This window comes from Moschus berezovskii, chromosome 12 (assembly GCF_049115385.1).
Source record: "Moschus berezovskii isolate FMDL1 chromosome 12, NW_MosBer_1.0, whole genome shotgun sequence".
NCBI classification, from domain to species: domain Eukaryota; kingdom Metazoa; phylum Chordata; class Mammalia; order Artiodactyla; family Moschidae; genus Moschus; species Moschus berezovskii.
In genome coordinates, this window is record NC_142471.1 from 36,435,407 (window position 1) to 36,458,756 (window position 23,350).

The following is a 23,350-nucleotide window of genomic DNA, read 5'->3' on the forward strand; positions in this document are numbered from 1 at the left end:
ACCTCAGGGAATCTTGTTCTCAAACAGATGCACACAATTCTTTTCAGCTGGTGCTCCTTTTGGTTGCTTTGGGAAAATCTCTCTCCTGTTCTCTCAATGAGGTCATACTCACAACCAGTTACATTAAGAAAACAATATTTTAAGGCCACACTTGAAACTCATTTATAAAGCTATGGTTAGAGGGAGGAAAAGCAGAGTACAAGTTTGGAGGTAAAAAAAATACAACCAGGGACACCTCCTATTTTGAAACTTGAGACAAGAAGAAAAATGTATTGCTCTTAGGTTGGTTGATCCTACAAATCTTGATCAATGTTTAATGCAACCTAAAAACAAAATGAAAAGTAAATATGCTTTAATACAACTATAAATTTTAATTAATACAATTATTAATTGTATGCTTTTGTATTAAAATTAATTATAGCATATTGTATTAAAATATGCTTTAATACAATTAGAAATTTTAATTAATACAATTAGAAATACAGTTTTCCTTGGAAGAAAAGCTATGACCAACCTAGACAGCATATTGAAAAACAGAGAGATTATTTGGCTAACAAAGGTCCATCTAGTCAAGGCTATGGTTTTTCCAGTAGTCATGTATGGATGTGAGAGTTGGACTATAAAGAAAGCTGAGTGCCGAAGAATTGATGCTTTTGAAATATGGTGTTGGAGAAAAGTCTTGAGAGTCCCTTGGACTGCAAGGAGATCCAACTAGTCAATCCTAAAGGAAATCAGGCCTGAATATTCATTGGAAGGACTGATGCTAAAGCTGAAACTCCAATACTCTGGCCACCTGATGTGAAGAACTGACTCATTAGAAAAGACCCTGAAGCTGGGAAAGATTGAAGGCAGGAGGAGAAGGGGATGACAGAGGATGAGATGATTGGATGGCATCACTGACTCGATGGACAGCAGTTTGAGCAAGCTCTGGGAGTTGGTGATGGACACCGAAGCCTGGCATGCTGCTGTCCATGGGGTCACAAAGAGTCAGACACAACTGAGTAACTGAACTAACTAAATACAATTAGAACTGTGAAATGTACAAGCTACACAAAATTAGAGCTTAGGTAACTTCTATGTGACTATGTAAATGAAGTTTTTTGATAGTTTCAGATTATTTCACATAAAATCCAAATTCAACATAATAATAATTTAATTGTATTTTCAATGTATTTATTAACCCATCCTTTCTTCTATTTCTCTTGCTATTCTCTTAGTGTTGTCTGTATCCTTCTTGCAGGTTCCTGTACCCATCCCTTAGATGTTGAAATTTCTCATGGTTTCACCCTAAGAGGGTTTCCCAGGTGGTTCAGTGGTAAAGAATCCACCTGCCAATGCAAGAGATACAGGTTTGATTCCTGGGTTGGGAAGACCCCCCGGAGAAGGAAATGGCAACCCACTCTAGTATTCTTGCCTGGGAAATCCCCTGGACAGAGGAGCCTGGTGGGCTACAGTCCATGAATTCAAAAAAGAATTGGACATGACTTAGCAACAAAACACACACACAAACACACCCATACACTTCACCCTGAGACCCCTCCTTCACATTCTGCATTCTCTCTTGAGCATCTGACTCACTCTCCTAGCTTCATTTAGTATATATGACTAAATTCCTCTTTCCTGCCTGGACCTCTTTCCTCCAGACTCACCTGCATATCTCAGAGTGACCTGAAACTCAACATGTCCACAATTGAAGCCAACGTTTTCACAAAACCTACTGTCCCCATCTGTGCTGTGTGCATCCTGGTCCTATTCACCTTGCACCTGAATGACTATGATAATTTCCTAAGTTGTCTGCTGTTCCCACTCCCACCCACTCAGATCTTCTCTCCACCTTCTAAAAACACATATCTAATCCTCACATAAACCCTTTTGATGACTTCTGCTGCACCTAAGTCCAAAATCCCTAACATGACACACAGAGCCCAGTATGATCTTGCCAATACCCACCTCTCCAACCTTCAAATCACTTCCTTCTCCTAGCTCCATGCAACTCAAACCAAAATATTGGACTATTCCAGTTCCTTGAAAGCATCTTGCTCTATCTGCTAGACTTATCTCAGGCTAATTCTTTTAACGTCATTTCCTGCATAAGACTCACCCAGGCTAGGTCAGGTTTCCCTGCTCTGTGCTCTCAGTGAACTTCCCCCAGTAGCCCATGGATCCCAAAGGGCAGAAACCCAATCTGTTTTGCTCTCTGGTATTTTCTAGCTCCCTGCATAGTACTGAACCACAGCAGCCATTTTAAAAAAATGTATCCACTGACTGATTAGAATCAAATCCACCCAGCTCCACTTTCTGAACAGCTCTTAAAACACCATTTACTATTTTCGGTCATCAATGCTATCTCTCCGTAGATTACAATAGCCCCCTGGTGGGTCTTCTCAAATCTATCACTCCAGTTTCTTCTACATGCTATAGCCAGATGGCCTTCCTAAGACACAGCTCTGATCATGTTGACCTCCACTGTCTTTAGGATAAAATATACACGTCTGAGCACAAATTAAGGTCCTTTAGTGGTCTGGCCCCTGATTTCTCCACTGTCCCAGCTCTGATCTCTCCCTGCCTCCCATTCCTTCTCTCTTCACCCTGAGCTGGGTCTTGATACTTTCTGTGCTCCCAGACTCCCACCCCACCACTGAGTGACAAGGCTGACTTTCTCCATGAAGCTTTCCCTGATCAAGGGTCTTCAGCCACACAGCTGTCCTACTTTGTCAGTGCCCACTGATGCAGGTGACTCAATGCAGCCTCTTTCAGGGCAGTCCTGGGTTATAGCTGCTGATGGCATCAGATATCAACAGCTCCTCCTCTCGCTCTCAAAGCATACTGCTTTGGAAGACAAATTACCTGGCCACTCTAACACTGACAATTACTTGCTTGTCCAGTTATTTGTTTCTTTCCTAGACAAGGTCAGAATGACCTGTTTTGGCCATGAAAGCACTGGGCACAATATGTGTGTACAGGAAACACTGTATGATTATTAAATAAGCCAACGTACATAAATACTATAAAAACATGCAATCTCATTAGGCTATTTACTTGGCTCCATGGTTCATTACTGAGAACCAAAATATCGGCCCCCAAAATTTAAAGATTATGTATTTTACCACATGATTTTAAATATACGTTTTGAAAGATTTTGAAATTTTCAAAGCCTCCCTTCCGAACAACCATATCACCCTCTGCACAGGAGGGCACACTGCTCACTCCACAGTAACACCCAGCCACCTCGCCAGCAGCGCCCATGCTTCTGTGTGGAGCCAGACAGGTGTCTGCCCTCACTCTCGGGGCCAGCAGCACAGGACAGCAATTAGAAAACAGTTGGCACCCAGAAAACTGATTTCCTTCTGTGAAGCAAAAGACCGATTTTGCCATCCAACCCTGGCCTGAGAGACACTAGGCTTTCCCATGTAAAACAAGAAACTCTGCTTTTCACAAAACACTTTCCTAAGGATACTTACGTCAGAGAGCATTGGTTCGTCGAGTTCTTCCACTCTGCTCAAGTTTGGTGCCCCATATCGATCACTAATTTCAGCTAGTGTTTTGCCTGAGTCAGCTCCATCCTATAATCATATGATCATAAATGAATCATATAATTCATTTTCACTTTCAAATGACTTTGAGATTAATACCTTAATTTGCTTTCAGTTCTGCTAAGATATTTCTAAATTGTAACATCAAAATTCAACATTGTCAAGTTAATGGAATGAACCAATATCTGTTAATGACAAGAGAATTCTAAAAACAAATGCTAAAATGTGTTTTTAAAAACATACATCAGAAATTTAAAACATATCACTGCATGTAATCATATGGTCAATAATATTCTGGTTTTTAAAAATATAAAAACAAACTGAATATCCCAGTTTTACCCACTTTGAGATTTGGCTTTAAAGTACACCCAATTTGTGACTTGTTATTACTAGATTATGCGTTTGAACTATCAGTTTTGATAATCTCCATATTAAAACTTTAGCTACTGGGCTTCCCTGGTGGCTCAGTGTTAAAGAATTTGCCGATCAGTGCAAGAGACATGGGTTCGGGAGGATCCAACACGCTGCGGGAGCAGTTAAGCCACGACTGAAGTGACTTAGCAGCAGCAGCAGCAGCCACAACTGTGGAGCCTGGGCTCTGGAGTCTGGGAGCTGCAACTGCTGAGCCCAAGTGCCCTAGAGCTGATGCTCCACAACAGAGAAGCCACCACAGTGAGAAGCCCAAGGACCTCAACTAGAGAATAGCACCCACTCACTGCAACTAGAGAAAAGCCTTGTGCAGCAAGAAGACCCAACACAGCCAAACACAGATAAATAAAATTGTTTGTAAAACATATCTACTAATGCATCAAAATTAAGCGTCACACTCCAGGATACTTATTCGTATCCCATAACAGAGTAACTTTTTGTTCTCACCTCTCCATGTAAAGTATCTTCACCCTTAGCCATATTTTCCATGCTCATTCTCAACTCCTATAATATATAAAAATGGAGAAAAATACTTTGAATATGCTTTTCATTTTGATTCCATGTTTAATTTTTAACATTTTATTTTTACATTATGACCCATTTAACAGCAAAAATGCTGTCCTTCTTAAAGGAGAAATCTGAATACAAAACTACAGATACAGTCTCATTTAATACTCTATTAATAGGTGACTACCATATTTTGTTTATAATTAAATAGAATGTTTTAAAAAATGAAATAGGCTGAAACACTAACCCTGAAGCCAAATTACTAACAAAAGTGAAAAGTGACAAAAGAAAAATTTTAATAAACTCTTAGAATAAGAGATTCTGAAAGAACTTTCAGTTAATTAGAATTTTACACATAATAAAAAAGAAGCAAATATTTCTAAAGTAATTAGTCTGGCCCAAAGCACCACCTAATACACGTGACCTCTCCACAGCACCTGGGCAATGCCCTCTGTAAAGCAGTCTGAACACATAGGACACTACTTTCTGAATATGAAAACACAGAATCTTCTAACCAAACCAAACCTTGCTGTGGCCTCTATCTTTTCATTCTAAGGCAGCAAGCTGATTTAACTGCTCTTGAGCTGATTCACTTCAGCTATCCAAAGGTGAGTCATCTCGTGACCATTTATGTAACAGCCCTGATGATTAGGGACACATATGGTACATGAGACTCCCTTGGACTGCAAGGAGATCCAACTAGTCAATCCTAAAGGAAATCAGTCCTGAATATTCATTGGAAGGACTGATGCTAAAGCTGAAACTCCAAAATTCTGGCCACCTGATACGAAGAACTGACTCATTGGAAAAGACCCTGATGCTGGGAAAGATTGAAGGCAGGAGGAGAAGGGGACGACAGAGGATGAGATGATTGAATGGCATCACCAACTTGATGGACATGAGTTTGAGCAAGCTCTGGTAGTTGGTGATGGACACGGAAGCCTGGCGTGCTGCAGTCCATGGGGTTGCAGAGTTAGACAAGACTGAGCAACTGAACTGAACTGAATGGTGCATATGGGCTTCCCAGGTGGCGCTAGTGGTAAAAAAAAAAACAACCAACCTGCCAATGCAGGAGATGTAAGAGACATGTGTTTGGTCCCTGGGTTGGGAAGATCGCCTGGAGGAAGGCACAGCGACCCACTTCAGTATTCTTGCTGGGATAATCCCATGGACAGAGGAGCCTCGTGGGCTTCAGTCCATAGAGTTGCAAAGAGTCAGACACAACTGAAGCAACTTAGCACTATATGCTTTTCTCCAGATCACTCCCTTCTCCTGCACACATCTTATCCCACAACTTCGTGGTTCTGATGGAAAAATCCATGTTCTCACAGGACTCTGTTCCCAACCAAAAGATGGATACTTGACACAAATTCATCCAGTCAGAATCTTTCCCAAGATTCTGTTCTTAACTGAAACCTAAAAGAAAGGAATCCATTCCTTTCAGACGGTAGGAGCCACAGCATTATAAGACCTGTGAACCACTGAGAACCATGATGATCCTCACCCATGTGCAGCAAACCAGGCCACAGTGAGACAACAGCAGAGGTGTGAGCCCTAGCAGCACTGATTCTCTCGCTCCCAGAGGTCTGGAAGACCCAACTCAACCAAAGCCCTTCACAGTTTAGTTGTAAAACCCTTGCTTCAACCCAGGATCCTTCCAATAAATTTCCTTTTGCAAATGATAGTTTAAGTCATGTTTCTGAAGCCACAAGAAGGCCAGGATGAAAAGACCTGGATGAATCTGCCTCTGAGCAAGGCAGTATGTTTCAGGGAAGAAAGGGGTGATAAGCCAGTAGGCATATGGATTATTAATGTTACTGCAGCTCTGGACACTCAGTCTGATAATGCCCAGAAAGTAAGTAACATGAATGGGGACCCTTTGGAGCCAATCCCTCCTATAAATCACAGATTTTCTATATCACTCAGCTATAACTATCAGGGCATCTCAATAAAACACACTTTCAATTCTTTTATCATTTTGATCACTATCTTCTTGATGTAGTCTGAGTTTTCTTTTTTTATTTGCGATCACTGAATCTTAACTGAAGTGGAAGGGTGTGTGCATTTACATGTGTGTGTGCCTGCAGATATCCATGTGTACTACCCTCATTCAGACAAAGATAACATCAGCATCTGTGTTTTTAAAACTCTGTACAGGTATTTCATTTTATCCTTTTAAAATCTCATCTTTTTGACTCACAAGAGTAGTCTTCCAACACTTGGACTACAATAGGACTAAATGATTTCACTTTATAAAGAACAACTCTTATTCATCTCTTATAGAATGATTAAGCATTGTACACTGATGGGAAAAAATAGTAAATTAATTAAATCTCATCTAAAAAAATTTAATTTACCCTTTAACTTACTTTTTAAAATTGCTTTAAACAATGATACTCTCATCTAAGCCATTAATAAATATATTCTACAAAACTTGCTTCTATTTTAAATTTTTTAAATTTTAATCATGGAATAAGTAGAAGAATAACATTTGAGTAACAATTGATAGCTGTAAGCATACAATATGAAATATCCAGTTGAAAAGTATAACTCAATCATGCAAAAATTTGGTCTATACAACATATACTTTTTGGATACAAGGAAACATTGACCAAGCAGGAGGCTCGACATAAAATAGACACAGTCAAGGGAGATGGACTTTTTTGAAATAAGTTACTGAAAAATTTAAAGACATGAAAAATCCAAATAAGAACATATTTTAAAATGTAAGTTATTGTTGATAATACATCCGATGTGAAGAAAAGAGACAAACTATTGTCTTGAGATCAGAATACCTCCAATACTACAAAGAACTTTGCCTTCAGTATCAGCTACTATAGTTAGGAACTACTAACTCTTGACTAAAATGTTGACCATATCAATATGAGAGAACGCCACTGCTCACAAAGCAGTTTCACATACACAATCTTATTTGATCCTTACAACAGCCCAGTGAGATATTGCCAATAACATTATACTGTTATCCCTATTTTTCTAAAAGGTAAACTGAAACTGAAAAGGGTTATAGGACTTCCTTAACTCACACAAATAATATGTGGCAGGTCTTTAGACTGTGAATCCCCTGCTATAACAACTGGAAGTACCAGTGAGGATTCTAAGAGGTTTTCAATAAAACAAACATTTATAAAACTTTAATTTACCTTCTCAAATTGTTCTTGAGCTCTCTGCAGTTCTTCTATTCTCTGTCTCTCCTTTTCTTGCTCTTCCAACTCCAGCTGGAATTCCAGCTGTTGCTGAATATTCAGATATAAATAAGTCATATTTGAGTTTATTGCAAGGAATTCACTCGATTACTCTGAAGTATCCCAGGATAATTAAGGTTACACCCACCTAAGTTTCAGAAACTTAAGAGAATAAATGGTCACAGGCTCCCAGTACTTTAGCTTTTACAAATATTTCCTGAAGTACAAAATTTCAAAGGAAGCTTCCTTATTGCTAATTTTAGAAAAGCAGTATTTGTACAAAATTAAATCATTTTCCCTATTCTTCTAGGAGCTACAAATGAGACTGCCATGATTTTCTCAGATAAAATTTCTTTAAGAACAGATAGATCTTCAAATAGCCAAACTCTGGTTGTAAAACAGTAGATGAGAACATTTTAAGTATATTACCTGAACCCGGAGACAATCAACAACATATTTGGTCCCATCTCAACACATAGCCTAGCTCCAGGAGAACAGAAGTCCACAGACTAAATTCCTCTGGCCAAGCCTGACCCAACTCCTGTTTTTTTATAGTCCTCAAGTGAAGAAAGGTTTTTATACATTTTTATGGTTGAATAATACCAAATTAATAATACTTTATTTCACATGAAAATTATGTGAAGTCCAAATGTCAGTGTCTATAAATAAAACTTTCTTGAAACACTGCCATGCTCACACTCGCTCAATTATTTATTGTGACTGCTTCCGCCCCATGACAGCAAAGCCAAGTATTTGCCGCAGAGGTGGCAGGTGGTGCTCTCACTGCCTTGCGCTGCTGCTCAGCACAGTACATACAAGTTCACTGATACCATCAGAACTCACAGTGTTTGGAGTGCCATAGTATCTCCACACCGGGATATTTTTTTAACCAGTGTATTATCCATCAAGAAAAGAAGTGAATTTTGAATGCTGCTCTTTTAAGACAAAGCAGAATGTGGGTCATTTTATTATCAAATTATTCAACAGCAAAGGATGTTTCTCATTCAATGACACTGTACTAAAAGAATACAGTAAATGTCAATATTATCAGAGTAAGCACTCATCACAATGGTCTCAACTCACATGAACACAAAGGTTGGAAACATTAGATAATTCAAAACAAAATTATTTCACCAGAACAGAATTTCTTCACAAAAAATAAAAGTGAAAAGGAGGCTGCAATGCAAGTAAGTTCCCAAGTGGCTCCTCTGTTAGCCAAGCAAAGAAACACATTTATCAATGGTGATTTAATTAAAACAAGTTTGATTTCAGTGTCTAAAAAAAAAATAAGATGATTAGCCTTTTGGTAAGAACAGTTGCTCAGAGTGGATGACATGAGGAGCAACTTCAATGGCCAATTAAAGACAAAGGAAATACTGATCTTCCTTGCCCTTGATGAGGAGACAAATGCTCTCAGCACTGCTTAGCTGTTGTTTATCAAAGGAGTTGATGCTGAGTTTGCAGTGACTGAAAAATCAGCCACCATGAGCAATCTTCTTGGGACAGTACTATAGGCAAGAACATCTTCAGACATTGAGGAACATTAATTCAGAACAACCAGATATGAAATCTGCTAAGATGTGTAACAACCTGCCAGAAAATTTGTGTGGAACAGAAAAATGCCTAATTGGACAAATTTACAAAGTCTGTGAAAACATAATGTTTAAAGCCTATGAGTTTTCACTGTATGATTCAATAGCGGCTACTCTGCAGGAAATATTTGACTCTATCATGTGTTAGAGTTCCAGATGAATTTCCAGATGTTCAAGCTGGATTTAGAAAAGGCACAAGAACCAAATTGCCAAATCCGTTGGATCATCGAAAAAGCAAGAGAGTTCCAGAAAAACATCTACTTCTGCTTTATTGACTATGCCAAAGCCTTTGACTGTGTGGATCACAACAAACTATGGAAAATTCTTAAAGAGCACCATAGAATTGATGCTTTTGAACTGTGGTGTTGCAGAAGACTCCTGAGAGTCCCTTGGATAGCAAGGAGATCAAACCAGTCAATCTTAAAGGAAATCAGTCCTGAATATTCATTGGAAGGACTGATGCTGAAGCTGAAACTCCAATACTTTAGCCACCTGATGCGAAGAACTGACTCACTGGAAAAGACCCTGAAGCTGGGAAAAATTGAAGGCAGGAAGAGAAGGGGACGACAGAGGATGAGATGGTTGGATGGCATCACCAACTTGATGGACATGAATCTGAGTAAGCTCTGGGAGTTGGTGATGGACAGGGAAGCCTGGCGTGCTGCTGTCCATGGGGTCACAAAGAGTCGGACACGGCTGAGCAACTGAACTGATCATGTGTTATTGAGCCAGCAGTGTTGAAACTGAGACCCCTAAAGTTGAGTTCCTGTACCAAGTTTATGAGTAATCTCTCTATTCAAAACTTTATTCCCTTTGTTGTCGTCTCTGACCTCAATTCTGTGCTAACTGAACACTATAATCAACCAGAGTCAGATGACTAAAATTGCCATTGTCAGTAACATCGTTAATGCACTAAAATTGCTATTTTATCATTAATGTACAAATTCAGATCATTTCTCTAGGACAAGATAAGCTAACTGACCCACTGAGCCATGGACCACCTGGCCAGAGAACTGTAAATGGGCGACACCCTGACTTCCAAAGGAGTCAGTGCTGAGTTCAAAACAACTGAAAAATCAATCACTGACTGAAAAACAGCAATGATTAAGAGATATCACAGAAGTAGTGAAGCAACATGGATAGTCCTAGAGATTATTATAATAAGTATGTCAGACAGAGGAAGACAAATATCATATATCACACTTGTACATAGAAACTGAAAAATAGTACAAATGAACTTAACATAAAAAACAGAAACAAACTCACAGAGATAGAAAACAAACTTATGATTACCAAAGGTAGGGGGAATTGGAGTAGGGGTTAACAGATGCACACTGCCATATATAAAATAAACAAGGATACTGTATACCACAGAGAACTATATTTAATATCTTGTAGTAAACTATAATAAAATAGAAAAAAAGTATCTATCGATATATATATATATAACCAAATCACTTTGTTATACACATGAAACTAACACAATATTGTAAATCAACCATACTTCAATTTAAAAAATAGAAAATGTCACAAGATTAATCCCAGCCTCTTTACTTTTCCCCTTTAAGAAAATCACTCACTCAAACACTGAGAGTGGATATGCAGTTTGTCTCCTACTCCCTTGCTTGTTACCCTGCAGTAAACTCTGTACTTGCCTTCACCACAACCCAGTGTCAACAGATTTGGCTTTACTGTGGATTGGATGAAGAGACTTGAGTTTGGTTCAGTAACAGTGTCAACAGTGACCTTCATTTACCCTTGTGAATTTAACCATCATCTGTTCTATGAATTTTCATAAGAAACAGAAGCTGGGGACCTCCCTGGTGGTTTAGTGGCTAAGACTCCATGCTCCCAATACAGGGCCTGGGTTCAATTCCTGGTCAGGGAACTCCAGGTCACATGCCACAAACTAATAGAATTCACAAGCCTCAGCTAAAGATCCTGCATGCCACAACACAGAAAATCCTGTGCACCACAATTAAGACCCAGCACAGCCAAATTAATAAAAATGTTTACAAAGACCATATATTTAAAAAAATAAAGAAATGGAAGTTGAATATATCTTGACATGCCCTACCACTCGACAGTTTCATGCCTAAGTTCTGTTGTGAATTTTTGAGCTCAGGGACAAGACTGAGGTATTTCTGAATGAGAAGACCATTTCCAATCACAATTATCAAACATTAAATAACTTTGGAAATTAGCTTCTGCTGTAGACTAAACAATTTTTAATCAATTCAATCTAAAATTATAAGGCAAAATAGCACTTACATGTAAAACTTAACACTTCAGTAAAACCATTTGAACAACAGCTAATACCATCTGAATCACGTCAAGCTGCTGTATACACTCCCAGTGCTGTCAGAAACGAGATTTCCATTCCCATACAAATTTGTGCCAGATACATTTTCCAAGTTCAAACTGTAGTTTCAGAGTGTGTTTAGGCCTGATGTAAGTGCAAAGGAAATTCCCACATTTCAAAATCCATTTACAATGGATTTCAAAACTGTGTAACTGTGAAGCTTTCACCAACCTTCAACTGGAAGAGATTAATTTACCAGGTAGAGACATGCTAAAGACAAATATCAAGAGAAAAATTGAGCAGACTTCTACAAGTGCCTTCCAAGAGATCGATACACTGAATATTATAGGCACAGGGACTAATTATCAATAGTTGGTAGGACCTATGAGTGAAAAGACATTTTCATAGATGAAATACATAAAATCTCATTACAGATCAGCATTAACAGAAACATTTCCATCCATTTTGATGAGAGGGAACATTATCTTTATTATTTACTATTATTAGTCCAACTAAGTGAACTCTTATCTTTAAAGGGGGAGTGTAATTCTTCTCAATAGGAAGCCTACATTACAGAAAGAAATTGTATTCTTTTTAATTTTTTATTTCATCGATAAAACATTTGTAGAAATTTCTCTCTTGCTATAATATATCATAATCCCCATACAATATCCTCAGTTTTGCCTCTTGGCCTGAAAATATCCACCTTTACATGAAGAGTTTGTTAACGTCACTAGAAAATAATTTCTTACCCCATAAACAGGATAATAGAAGCTCATTCCATTAAGAGCATTTTAAAACTATATTAAGGAATTTTTAAAAATAAATTTTTACAAAGAGATTATAAACAGTGATTAATAGTTATTCAAAAAGGGCTGTTAATTAATTTCTTCATATTCTTACGTCATCCCCACTAAAATAAATGTGATGGGCTAGCTAGCCGAAATGCAGGAATGTTATCGTTCAATCATTTCAGACATTAGTACAGAAAGTGAAATAACTCTAATCAGTCAATAATAATGCAAAATGCAGTTGTTAAATACCAACCACACTGGTCAACATAACCAGTTTCTTAACACTTTCAGGAAATGTTTGAAACTCAACTGCTTTCTTCACATGTGACCAAAACCATTAGAAAAACACTCAAACAAATATAAAAGCTATCACTTCTAAAATGAGCTCTTAAGTAAAAAACACTTAACAAAAATGTTTCCCTGTTCACAAGGACCTGGGCTTGCTGAAGAGTGTCTAAAATTTCAAAGAATTTCAAGTCAGCTATACTAAGAGGACACTTGCTTTTGCAACCAAAAGGCAGGTGACCAGAGTCCTGACCGCCAGTTCATTTAACTCAAAGGGCACAGAGAGCCTCTCTGATTTTTCTTCATCTTAGCCTCACTCTGTTTTCAGTGCTTCTCTGCTGGTCCATCTTTCCACACATCCCTTCTCCTCCTCTCATCTCTCTCTGCCCACCAATTCATTTCTTTAACCAGCCACCATACCTTCTGCAGGATATCACTGTATCTTCCACCCACCCAATACAATGCTTAGGGTTGGATGCACAGTGGGTGGCTTCATACTGATACAGCCAGAGAAAAGTTTCTAGTACTGTCAAATTTCATTGAAGTAATGTAAAGAAGATAAGTCAACGAAAGTTGGGGTATCTCCACAGCTGTGATCTAATTGTATTGGGGAAGGAGAACTGCTAAGAAGTTCCCTTTATTCAGATAAACAGGCGGCAGATGCAGTTCCAGGAGCTGGAACAGGCAGGGCAGATCCCCACTCAAAGTTGGAGACTGCAGCAGACACTTGCCCATTTGGATGGGCATTTGACATCCAACACTTTGCAACCTCCCCACAAAAATAAGCCCAATGACTGAAAAATGAAGACTCAGAAGCATTAAAGGCCTCTACAGCCATATCCATCTAAGGTGCCTAGAATGTTTTACCAAGTATTGAGGATGGGAGATAAGATAGAGAAGCTATTTTCCACGTCTACATTTTCCTTTTTATCCACACACCCAAATAATCCCTTCTTAAAATATGTAAACTGGAGTTGAGTCTCTAAAGTTAGGTACTATATGGTAGAAGTATAAGAGTGACTCAAATTTAGTTTGGAAGTGCTCCATAAATTAAATTAGTCCAGAAGTCACTCTAGGACTTTCCCGATCTGGTTTATAGTCCATGACCCACCTCTTCAACCATTCTTATACCAACATCCTCAGCTCCCCAATCCTGCCGACCCAAACTCACTTCAGTCTGTCTGTCTCCTCCACATCTTTACCAGTATACCTAGGTCTAAGTGGAGAAGACCACATAGTAACAAAATCAAACCAAAAGACCCCATTATGACTGGTTGGACTCTCAGAATTCAGTGCTACCAAGGGACGCTAAGTTTCCTTGGTCAATTCTAGTTCTCCAAAGTCACCATTTCAAACCTTCACCACTCTCCCGTCACCTCCTACCTTACCACCTAATTCTGGGTAGATGATCATGGTCCCTGCTTTATAAAAAAAAAACAGTCATACAGAAACTCTTCATCTTTGCTCCACAAAACCTACACACATGTACTTAATGTCGTTTTCTCCTCTTCCCTTGAATCAAAGGACATTTTCACCTGCCTAATCTTCATTCCCGGAGAAGGCAATGGCAAGCCACTCCATTACTCTTGCCTGGAAAATCCCATGACGGAGGAGCCTGGTAGGCTGCAGTCCATGGGGTCGCCAAGAGTCGGACAGAACTGAGCGACATCACTTTCACTTTTCACTTTCATGCATTGGAGAAGGAAATGGCAACCCACTCCAGTGTTCTTGCCTGGAGAATCCCAGGGATGGGGGAGCCTGGTGGGTCTATGGGGTTGCACAGAGTCGGACACAACTGACGCGACTTAGCAGCAGCAGCAGCAGCAATCTTCATTCCAGAGACAGTTTCCTCTGGTCTCCAAGAAAAGCTGACCCTAGTAACCATCCCCTTCATTTCTTTATATCAACCACTCCCCTTCCACTGTGTTCCTCAAAACAAACAAACAAATGAAAACCCCTTCCCTGAAAATCTTGAAAGCATTACATCTACTCACATCTCTATCTCCCCTGCTTTACCCCACCCCACACAGCTGCTCCCACCTAGGTCACCAGCGGCCTTAAGTGAGCACTTGGCAATTCTGTTCTCACCTGACCAACCACAGACATGATTGACCACTCAGGTCTCACTGAGATGCTGTCCCCTGGGCTTCTAGTGATAGCAGACTCTCTGGGTTTTCCTCCTACTTCACACTGCTTCTTCCCCAGTAAGGAAGCCACATACAAGGACTTCCCTGGTGGTCCAGTAGCTAAGACTCCATGTTCCCCATACAAGAACTAGATCCCGCATGTCACAACTAAGAGTCTGCATGTCTCCAATGAAGATCCCCCATGCCAGCAACCAAGACCTGGTGCAGTCAAGTAAGATAAATAAATAAAAATAAGTATTAAACAAAAGAAACCACATAACAGACATAACATTGAAGATATAAGAAAGCCACATCTAAGCAACCAGAGGTGAGGAGTTTTTTGCACCTTGGTGTGGGGGCACCGCACTAAGGGTGCCACCGCTGGGGCTCCAGGCACCACTGAACTCTCTGGTCTCACCTGCTGGAAGAGAAGCTCCTCTGCTTTAAGTCTCTCCATCATCTCCTGCTCCATCAAAGCTATTTCTCTTTCATGCTCCAATTGGGCCATTTCCTCTTGTCTCTTGCATGATTTAAAGAAAAACATCACATTACTAATTACAGATAAAACAATTTGTAAAACACAATCTTGAAAGCATCTTAACCACCACCAGTAGGGAAAGGAAAGCAAATTACAGTCTCTCCACTAGGAAACTATATAACTGGGGAAAATATATTATTTCAACAAAGAGCATAAAATTAAAATTACACATTGAATGTTGTCACAACTGTGTTAAAAAAAAAACTCCAGACAAGTATGTAGAAAAAAGATTAGACTACCTAAAAATACCTAAAAATCTAAATAGAGGTCTTTGTTTTCTTCTACTTTTTCATGTTGTCCAAGTTTTGTATAATAAACATACTATTTTTTATAATAGAAAGAAATTATAATATTGAATTTCTTTTAAAAAGCAAAGACACTGGGCCAATTATTTCACTCATATAATTTTATAACAGAAGATCCAAAATGGAACAGGATAAAAAGCCCAGAAATAAACCCAAGCATCTTTGGTCAATTAATCTATGACAAAAGAAGAAAGAATATACAATGGAGAAAAGACAGTCTCTTCAATAAATGATGCTGTGAAAACTGGACAATTACATGTAAAAGGATGAAATCAGAACATTCTCTAGCACCCTATTCAAAAATAAACCCCAAATGGATTAAAGCCCTAAATGTAAGACTGGATATTATAAAATTCCTAGAGCAAAACATAGGCAGGACACTCTTTGACCTAAATTGCAGTGATATCTTTTTGACCCATCTCCTAGAGTAATGGAAATAAAAATAAACAAATGGGACCTAATTAAACTTAAAAGCTTTTGCACAGCAAAGGAAACCATAAACAAAATTAAAAGACAACCTACAGAATGGGAAAAAATATTTGCAAGTGATGCAGCCGACAAGGAAATTAATCTCCAAAATATACAAGCAGCTCATATAGCTGAATATCAAAACAAACAACTCAATCAAAAAATGGGCAGAAATTCTAATTAGACTTATCTTCAAATTAGACGTACAGATGGCCAAAATACACATGAAAAAATGCTAAACATCACTATTAGAGAAATGCAAAACAAAATTACAATGAGGTATCACTTCACACCAGTTAGAATGGCCAGCATCAAAATGTCTACAAATAATAAATGTTGGAGGTGGTATGGAGTAAAAGGAACCCTTCCCTACACTATTGGTGGGAATGTAAATTGGTACAATCACCATGGAGAAAAGTATGGAGGTTCCTTAAAACATGAAAAATAGAACCCACATGATCCTTCAATTCCACTCCTGGGCATATATCTAGAGAAAACTCTAATTCAAAAAGATACATGCATCCCAATGTTCACTTAAGCACTATTTACAATAGTCAAGAATGGAAACAACCTAAAAATCCAGTGATAGTTAAATGGATAAAGAAAATGTGGTACATATATACAAAGGCATACTGCTGCTGCTGCTAAGTTGCTTCAGTCCTGTCCGACTCTGTGCGACCACATAGACGGCAGCCCACCAGGCTCCCCCGTCCCTGGGATTCTCCAGGCAAGAACACTGGAGTGGGTTGCCATTTCTTTCTCCAATGCATGAAAGTGAAAAGTGAAAGTGAAGTTGCTCAGTCATGTCCGACTCTTGGCGACCCCATGGACTGCAGCCCACCAGGCTCCTCTGTCCACAGGATTTTTCAGGCAAGAGTACAGGAGTGGGGTGCCATCGCCTTCCCTGACAAAGGCACACCACTCAGCCACAAAAAAGAATGCCATTTGCAGCAACATGGATGGACCTAGAGATTATAATACTAAGTGAAGTAAGTCACACAAAGACAAATGTTATTCAATATCACTTATATGTGAAATCTAAAAAATGATACACACGAACTTATTTATAAAACAAGAACAGACTCAGGGACATAGAAAACAAAGCTATGGTTACCAAAAGGGAAAGGTTCAGGGAGAGGGGAGGGATAAATTAGGAATTCGGAACTAATGCATACACCCTACTATGTATTAGTAAAGAAGGACCTACTCTACAGCACAAACACCTATACTGACTATTTAGTAATAATCTATATGGGAAAAGAATCTAAAAAATATATATGTATATAATACATACATGGATCTGAGTCACTTTACTATACACCTAAAACTAATATAATATTGCAAATCAACTATTCTTTGATAAATAATAAATTTTTAAAACTATATCCATATTTACCTGTTTCTCCATGGTCACATTTTTCTTATACTTATAAATCCATAGTGCTAAATATTCTATTGGATCCACTGGACGCATCCTTGCCACTTCCGCAAGACCTTCAGTTAGACATGTCCCAAGAAACTTTTGAAGATACGCTGACTCCATTTCTAATTGCTAAATAAAAACTTCTAAAAGATTAATGTTTTGCATTAGTGCAGGAAATTTTCAATGAAGGCACAGTCAAAGCAGAGTCCAGTGAGGCCAACAAAGCATTACCTTCTGTCACCAGTGATGGGCACCTGCCATCAGCACATCAGGGCACAAGTAAGCTGGTTCTGGGATGCTTCTAGCAGTTTCCAAAATGGCTCCACAAAAGTTGCCACAACTAGAATAGTTTCCAAATCCTGAAGGAACCTGGAGTCCAAGAGTCAGAGAAGGGTTACTTTCATTATTGTGAGATGTCCATATGACAAGAGATGCATGTCTTACTAAATCCTCACGACATACCTGAACATGTTACCCTTAGCCCCACTGTGCAGATGAGGATGACCAGGCACAAAGAGTGTAAGCAAACAGCCCAGGATCACACAGGTTGTGCATGATGGAGAGGGAATCATACCCAACTCTTGATTCCAGAGCTGTTACCCTATATGACTTATTAAGATGTTCGTTGCAAGCCATGAGAGTTATTTCTTGAAAATATCACAATCATCCACCTCACATTTTTTAAAACTCCAAATATCTCAAGGCCAAAGAATAAAAAAATAAAAATAAAAAACCCAACCTTCCAAGAATAGCCTATGAAGTTCCCCATGTTTTGAATCCACTTTTCTTTTGAGGTTCACTTCCAGATATCCATTCTGGCTCCTGGGCTTTAACTACACAGAAGATCTTGCCATCCTGCTGCTCACAACTTGCATGTTTCCATCTCCTTGACTTTTGCATATGATGGCCCCCTCACTCTCCCTCTGCTTGGAAAATACTTCCTCACCTGCAAGGCATCAATCCTGTCTCATTCCTCCCTGGTGTGGCTCATACAACTGTCTCCCAGGCAATGCAAAGATGGTGCTCCTTCCCTGAGCCGCTCACACAGCATTTGTTACACTACCTGAGCACTCTCTGTGTGTGCATATGTCTGTCCTCCCACAAGAGAACAAGTTTCTCTAGCTCCTCAAAAAGTATGGCTCAGTCACAGTGTGGACACAGCAGGCCCTCCATGGGCGAGTGAATGAGTTTTTCCACTCTCTCAATAATGTCCCAATTTACTAATGAATCCGGACAAGAATAATCTTAGACAAGAAAGGAAGGAAGAATAAAAGAAAGAAAGAGGGAAGGAAGGAGGAATGCAGTAACCATCTATCTCCGGTGCTTTGAAAACAGTGATCACCTTTGAATTATCCCTATGGAATTCAGATTCCTCTGAGAATCTGATGAAATGTATTCATTATTCAACAAATACATACTGAGTACCTGTTATAGTCAGACATGAGCAATTTCAGGGGACAGAATGCCAGTGTCTAGACCTGTCCCTAAACAATTGCACCTAACATTCTGCACAAAATTGTAGAAACAATAACCCCTTGATTTCCATCCATAGATCTGAAACCTACTCTCTCTCTCATGATAGGAGTACAAAATGGCATAACACCATGGAGAAGGATTTGTAAATATCTTGAAAATTACATGTGTATTTACCACTGGACTCATCAATTTCACATTTGGGATCCTATCTTACAAAAATATGAAGTGACACTATTACTGAAATGCAAGTTGAGAAACCTGTATGCAGGTCAGGAAACAAGTTAGAACTGGACATGGAACAACAGACTGGTTCCAAATAGGAAAAGGAGTCCGTCAAGGTTGTATATTGTCACCCTGTTTATTTAACTTATATGCAGAGTACAGCATGAGGAACGCTGGGCTGGAAGAAGCACAAGCTGAAATCAAGATTGCCGGGAGAAATATCAATAATCTCAGATATGCAGATGACACCACCCTTATGGCAGAAAGTGAAGAGGAACTCAAAGGCCTCTTGATGAGGGTGAAAGAGGAGAGTGAAAAGTTTGGCTTGAAGCTCAACATTCAGAAAACGAAGATCATGGCATCTGGTCCCATCACATGGGGAAACAGTGGAAACAGTGTCAGACTTTATTTTTTTGGGCTCCAAAATCACTGCAGATGCTGATTGCAGCCAGGAAATTAAAAGACGCTTACTCCTTGGAAGGAAAGTTATGACCAACCTAGATAGCACATTAAAAAGCAGAGACATCACTTGCCAACAAAGGTCCGTCTAGTCAAGGCTAGGGTTTTTCCAGTGGTCATGTATGGATGTGAGAGTTGGCCTGTGAAGAAAGCTGATCGCGGAAGAATTGATGCTTTTGAACTGTGGTGCTGGAGAAGACTCTTGAGAGTTCCTTGGACTGCGAGGAGAGCCAACCAGTCCATTCTAAAGGAGATCAGTCCTGGGTGTTCATTGGAAGGATTGATGCTAAAGCTGAAACTCCAATACTTTGGCCACCTCATGCGACAAGTTGACTCACTGGAAAAGAGTCTGATGCTAGGAGGGATTGGGGGTGGGAGGAGACGGGGATGACAGAGAATGAGATGGCTGGATGGCATCACCGACTCGATGGACATGAGTTTGAGTGACCTCCGGGAGTTGGTGATGGACAGGGAGGCCTGGCGTGCTGTGATTCATGGGGTCGCAGAGTCGGACACGACTGAGCGACTGAACTGAACTGAACTGATGCCTGTCACACAGTGAGGCCAAAACAATACCAAAGCATCAGAGTTTGGAACAGAGAAAGGTTAATTGCAGGGCCATGCAAGGAACTGGGTGGCTAATGCCTTAAAAATCCCAAACTCCCCCAAAAGCTATCAGCCAAGTCCTTTTCTAGGAAAGATGAGAGAGGCATGGAGTTAGTTGTTGCAAACTTCTTGGTATCAGATCGTGGTCAGGTAATGGTGCTCCTGTAAATGTTCTGCCCAAAAAGTTGCTGGGTGTGGGGAGGAACAGGTTCCACAGACAGCCACTGCTAGTAGGAATGGGGGAGAGGTTCACTGCTGCCTCAAGCCCTGGGCTAAGGCCAATGGGTGGCCCTGGCAAGGGCTCTGAAACTTTGCAGGATAGAGCCACCAACCTGTTCCCAGGGTCCTCCAGCCCACCCACTGGCCCGAGGCCAGGTGAACTGGAGGTCTCCATGGAGAAGGCCTGGATCCGCCTCTTCCCTCACTTTGCACCTGAGGACCACCACTCCACAGACCACTACTCCACCAACAGACCCTCGGCTGTGTTCCTGAGTAACGGTTGCTGACAGTTGGTTGCTTGTGGGCGGAGCCCACTGCAGCAACAACCAATGGTTAAGCAGGACCACTGACGGTCACTCACTGATGGTTGGTTGGTTATGGGCAGGCCCACAGCCTGTACTGACTAATGGCTGAGCCGGACCATTGCCTGCTAAGGGTTGTCCAGAGTAAGCCGCAGAGCAACTGCTGCGTTCTAAGGGCTGAGCTCCCCACGATCTGTTACAATACATACACAGGGCTGTTTTGCACTATAACTAACAATAACCAAATTGGGAATCCATCGTCAAGGTACAGCCACACAATGGATTATTGTGCAAATAAAAAGAGAATGAGGAAGGTCTCCAAAACCAGGAGTGAGCTCTAGGACATACTGTGAAGGCGTGGGGCAGGCGGGGGAAGGATGCAAGATGCAGAAATTGCATCTAGTATGCCCTCTTCGGTATTAACAACCGCTATGGGGAAAGGAATGTGTACTTGTGTATCCACAAACATTGTCATAAAAACAAACCAAAACCCGGCACAAACTTAATGCCCTACCTAGCTGGCACTGGCATCTTACCCACACAGAAAAGAATGATTATAACAGTATGGAACACAGTATCCTAATTGTACTTCCTCAATGGGATAATACTATAAAGACAAAAATAACTACATTGACATCTCAATTCCATTTGAAACACACTAGCAATTTAAAGGACTTATCCCTGGTGGCTCAGGCAGTAAAGAATCTGCCTGCAGTGCAGGAAATATGGAACTAATTCCTGCTGCAGCTCCAGAAAGCTAACACAAGAGAAGACGACCATGATCTTCGTAAGGAGAAACCGCCCAAGGAGGACTGGTCTCCAATCGAAGCCGGCTGCATCTTCTCATCAACGGAACCCAGGTGAAACCTGTTACTTCGTTTGGCTTGCTTCCTCTCCACGAAACGGCAAAAATACCCAGCCTGTTGTAAGGCATATTTTTCAGACACACCAACAGGCATCTTGGCTCAACATAAGAAAGCCCATTCCCACAGAAACAGCCGCCTTAAGCCTGGCGAAGCTGTCCAAAGAAACAGAGGTTCCTTGCTCACGCTTGGGAGAAAGCCGGCCGAGTAGGAGAGGAAGGAATCGGATACGGTGGCCAGTTAAATTTAAAATTTCAGATAAACAAGAAACGATTTTGTATTATACACTATACTATACTTGTGCTAAACAGTGATTCTTATTTCTCTGAAATTCAAATTTAACTGGGTACCCCGAATTTTACCTGACCTGGATTCCGAGAGCTTCGGTAGCTTTTCTATCCCAGACCGGCCTCCCCTGCCCCTCCAAAACGCGCGGCGCTGCTCACCAGTGAGGAGGAGGAGGACTCAGCCACAGAGGTGCCGCCCTGCGCTGAGCTATTCCTCTCTGGCACCACTGGCAAGGTCCTAGAGCCAAAGCTGCCTCTGCCCGCTGGAACCCAGCCCAGCACCGGAAGCTGTTCTTCGCAAAAGGCACCTGCATTCTAGAGGCTGGCGCCTGACGCATGCGCCTACCTACCTGCAGAGAGCGTCCCGTTGCTAGGCAACGAGCCCGCGCTTGCCTGGGGCAGAGGGAGAAGAGTGCGCGCTGAGAGCTGAGCTGACAACGCTGGGCCGAGGTCAGACGAGGTGGCGCGCGGGCCGGGGCGTGAGTGACGGTGGGGGTTGGGCGGGGAGGGGAGTGTTCGGAGAAGTAGATGATGCAGAGGAGAGGCTGGAGGAGTGGGGCGGGGTAGGATGAGCAGCTGAGAGGAGGCTGCGCCAGAGGGGTGCAGGGTGCTGGATGGAGAGCCGGAAGCACCAGGGTAGGTGAGCAGAGACAGGATGTGCAATCTAGAGCCTGTGAGGAGGGGCCAGCCAAAAAGGGGAATCGACCAAGCGAGACTGGCAAGCTCAGTGCACGCGGAGAAAGCGAGGACAGAGGCTGACCCAGGCGGGGCGGGGGCGGGAGTGGATGTCCACACAGACTACCTGTAGGTGAAGCCCGCACTGCTTAAGGCCAGGGAAGAGTGTAGCAATCTAACATCCTGGTATTTTCTCAACCTAGCGCTTTTACACCTGCTGGTGACTTCTGCTTGGATCCTGTCCACTGCGGGGGGCGGGGGCAGGAATAGCACATCTAAAAGCTGTAAATTCAGTTTTATTGGGGGCTTAACTGAGGATTATAGCCCTGCAAACAGCCTTTCAGACAACTCTGAGAAACTGCTTCAGCATGGAAGAGGTGAAGGCAGAGGTCTGCGAATAGGAGATTTGGAGAACGGGTACCTGCAGTCAAACACATATCTAGGTAAAAGTTTACTGCTAGTTATCAAGCACACACAGTTTAATTATTTTATTGCTTTTCTAAGTATGTAAGATGCAAGAAAGACTCTGATGCTGGGAGGGATTGGGGGCAGGAGGAGACGGGGACGACAGAGAATGAGATGGCTGGATGGCATCACTGACTGGATGGACATGAGTTTGAGTGAACTCTGGGAGTTGGTGATGGACAGGGAGGCCTGGCGTGCTGTGATTCATGGGGTCGCAGAGAGTCGGACACGACTGAGCAACTGAAATGGACTGAACTGAAGATGCAAGAGA

General features: G+C 41.1%; 1 protein-coding gene across 1 annotated transcript; it reads right to left on the reverse strand.

Annotated features, from left to right (window-relative positions):
* Window positions 1-72: 72 nt before the first annotated feature.
* DYDC1 (DPY30 domain containing 1) lies at window positions 73-22,213 on the reverse strand. Its single transcript, XM_055425974.2, has 8 exons — window positions 22,099-22,213; window positions 17,737-17,874; window positions 17,479-17,648; window positions 15,190-15,291; window positions 7,631-7,723; window positions 4,410-4,466; window positions 3,462-3,563; window positions 73-323 (listed from the first exon to the last, which is right to left on the reverse strand). The coding sequence occupies exons 3-8, from the start codon at window positions 17,623-17,625 to the stop codon at window positions 294-296; spliced, it is 531 nt and encodes a 176-aa protein (XP_055281949.1). The 5' UTR covers window positions 17,626-17,648; window positions 17,737-17,874; window positions 22,099-22,213; the 3' UTR covers window positions 73-293.
* Between the last annotated feature and the right edge of the window lie 1,137 nt (window positions 22,214-23,350).

Bases quoted from the DNA above. Each gene is read 5' to 3' on its own strand.
- DYDC1 (XM_055425974.2), bottom strand. From the start codon at position 17,625: ATGGAGTCAGCGTATCTTCAAAAGTTTCTTGGGACATGTCTAACTGAA. The intron at 7,724-15,189 runs GTGAGACCAGAG...CTGAATATTCAG, and splicing joins AGGAGCTTCTCTTCCAGCAG to CAACAGCTGGAATTCCAGCT. The intron at 4,467-7,630 runs GTAAATTAAAGT...TATATATTATAG, and splicing joins CTCAAGAACAATTTGAGAAG to GAGTTGAGAATGAGCATGGA.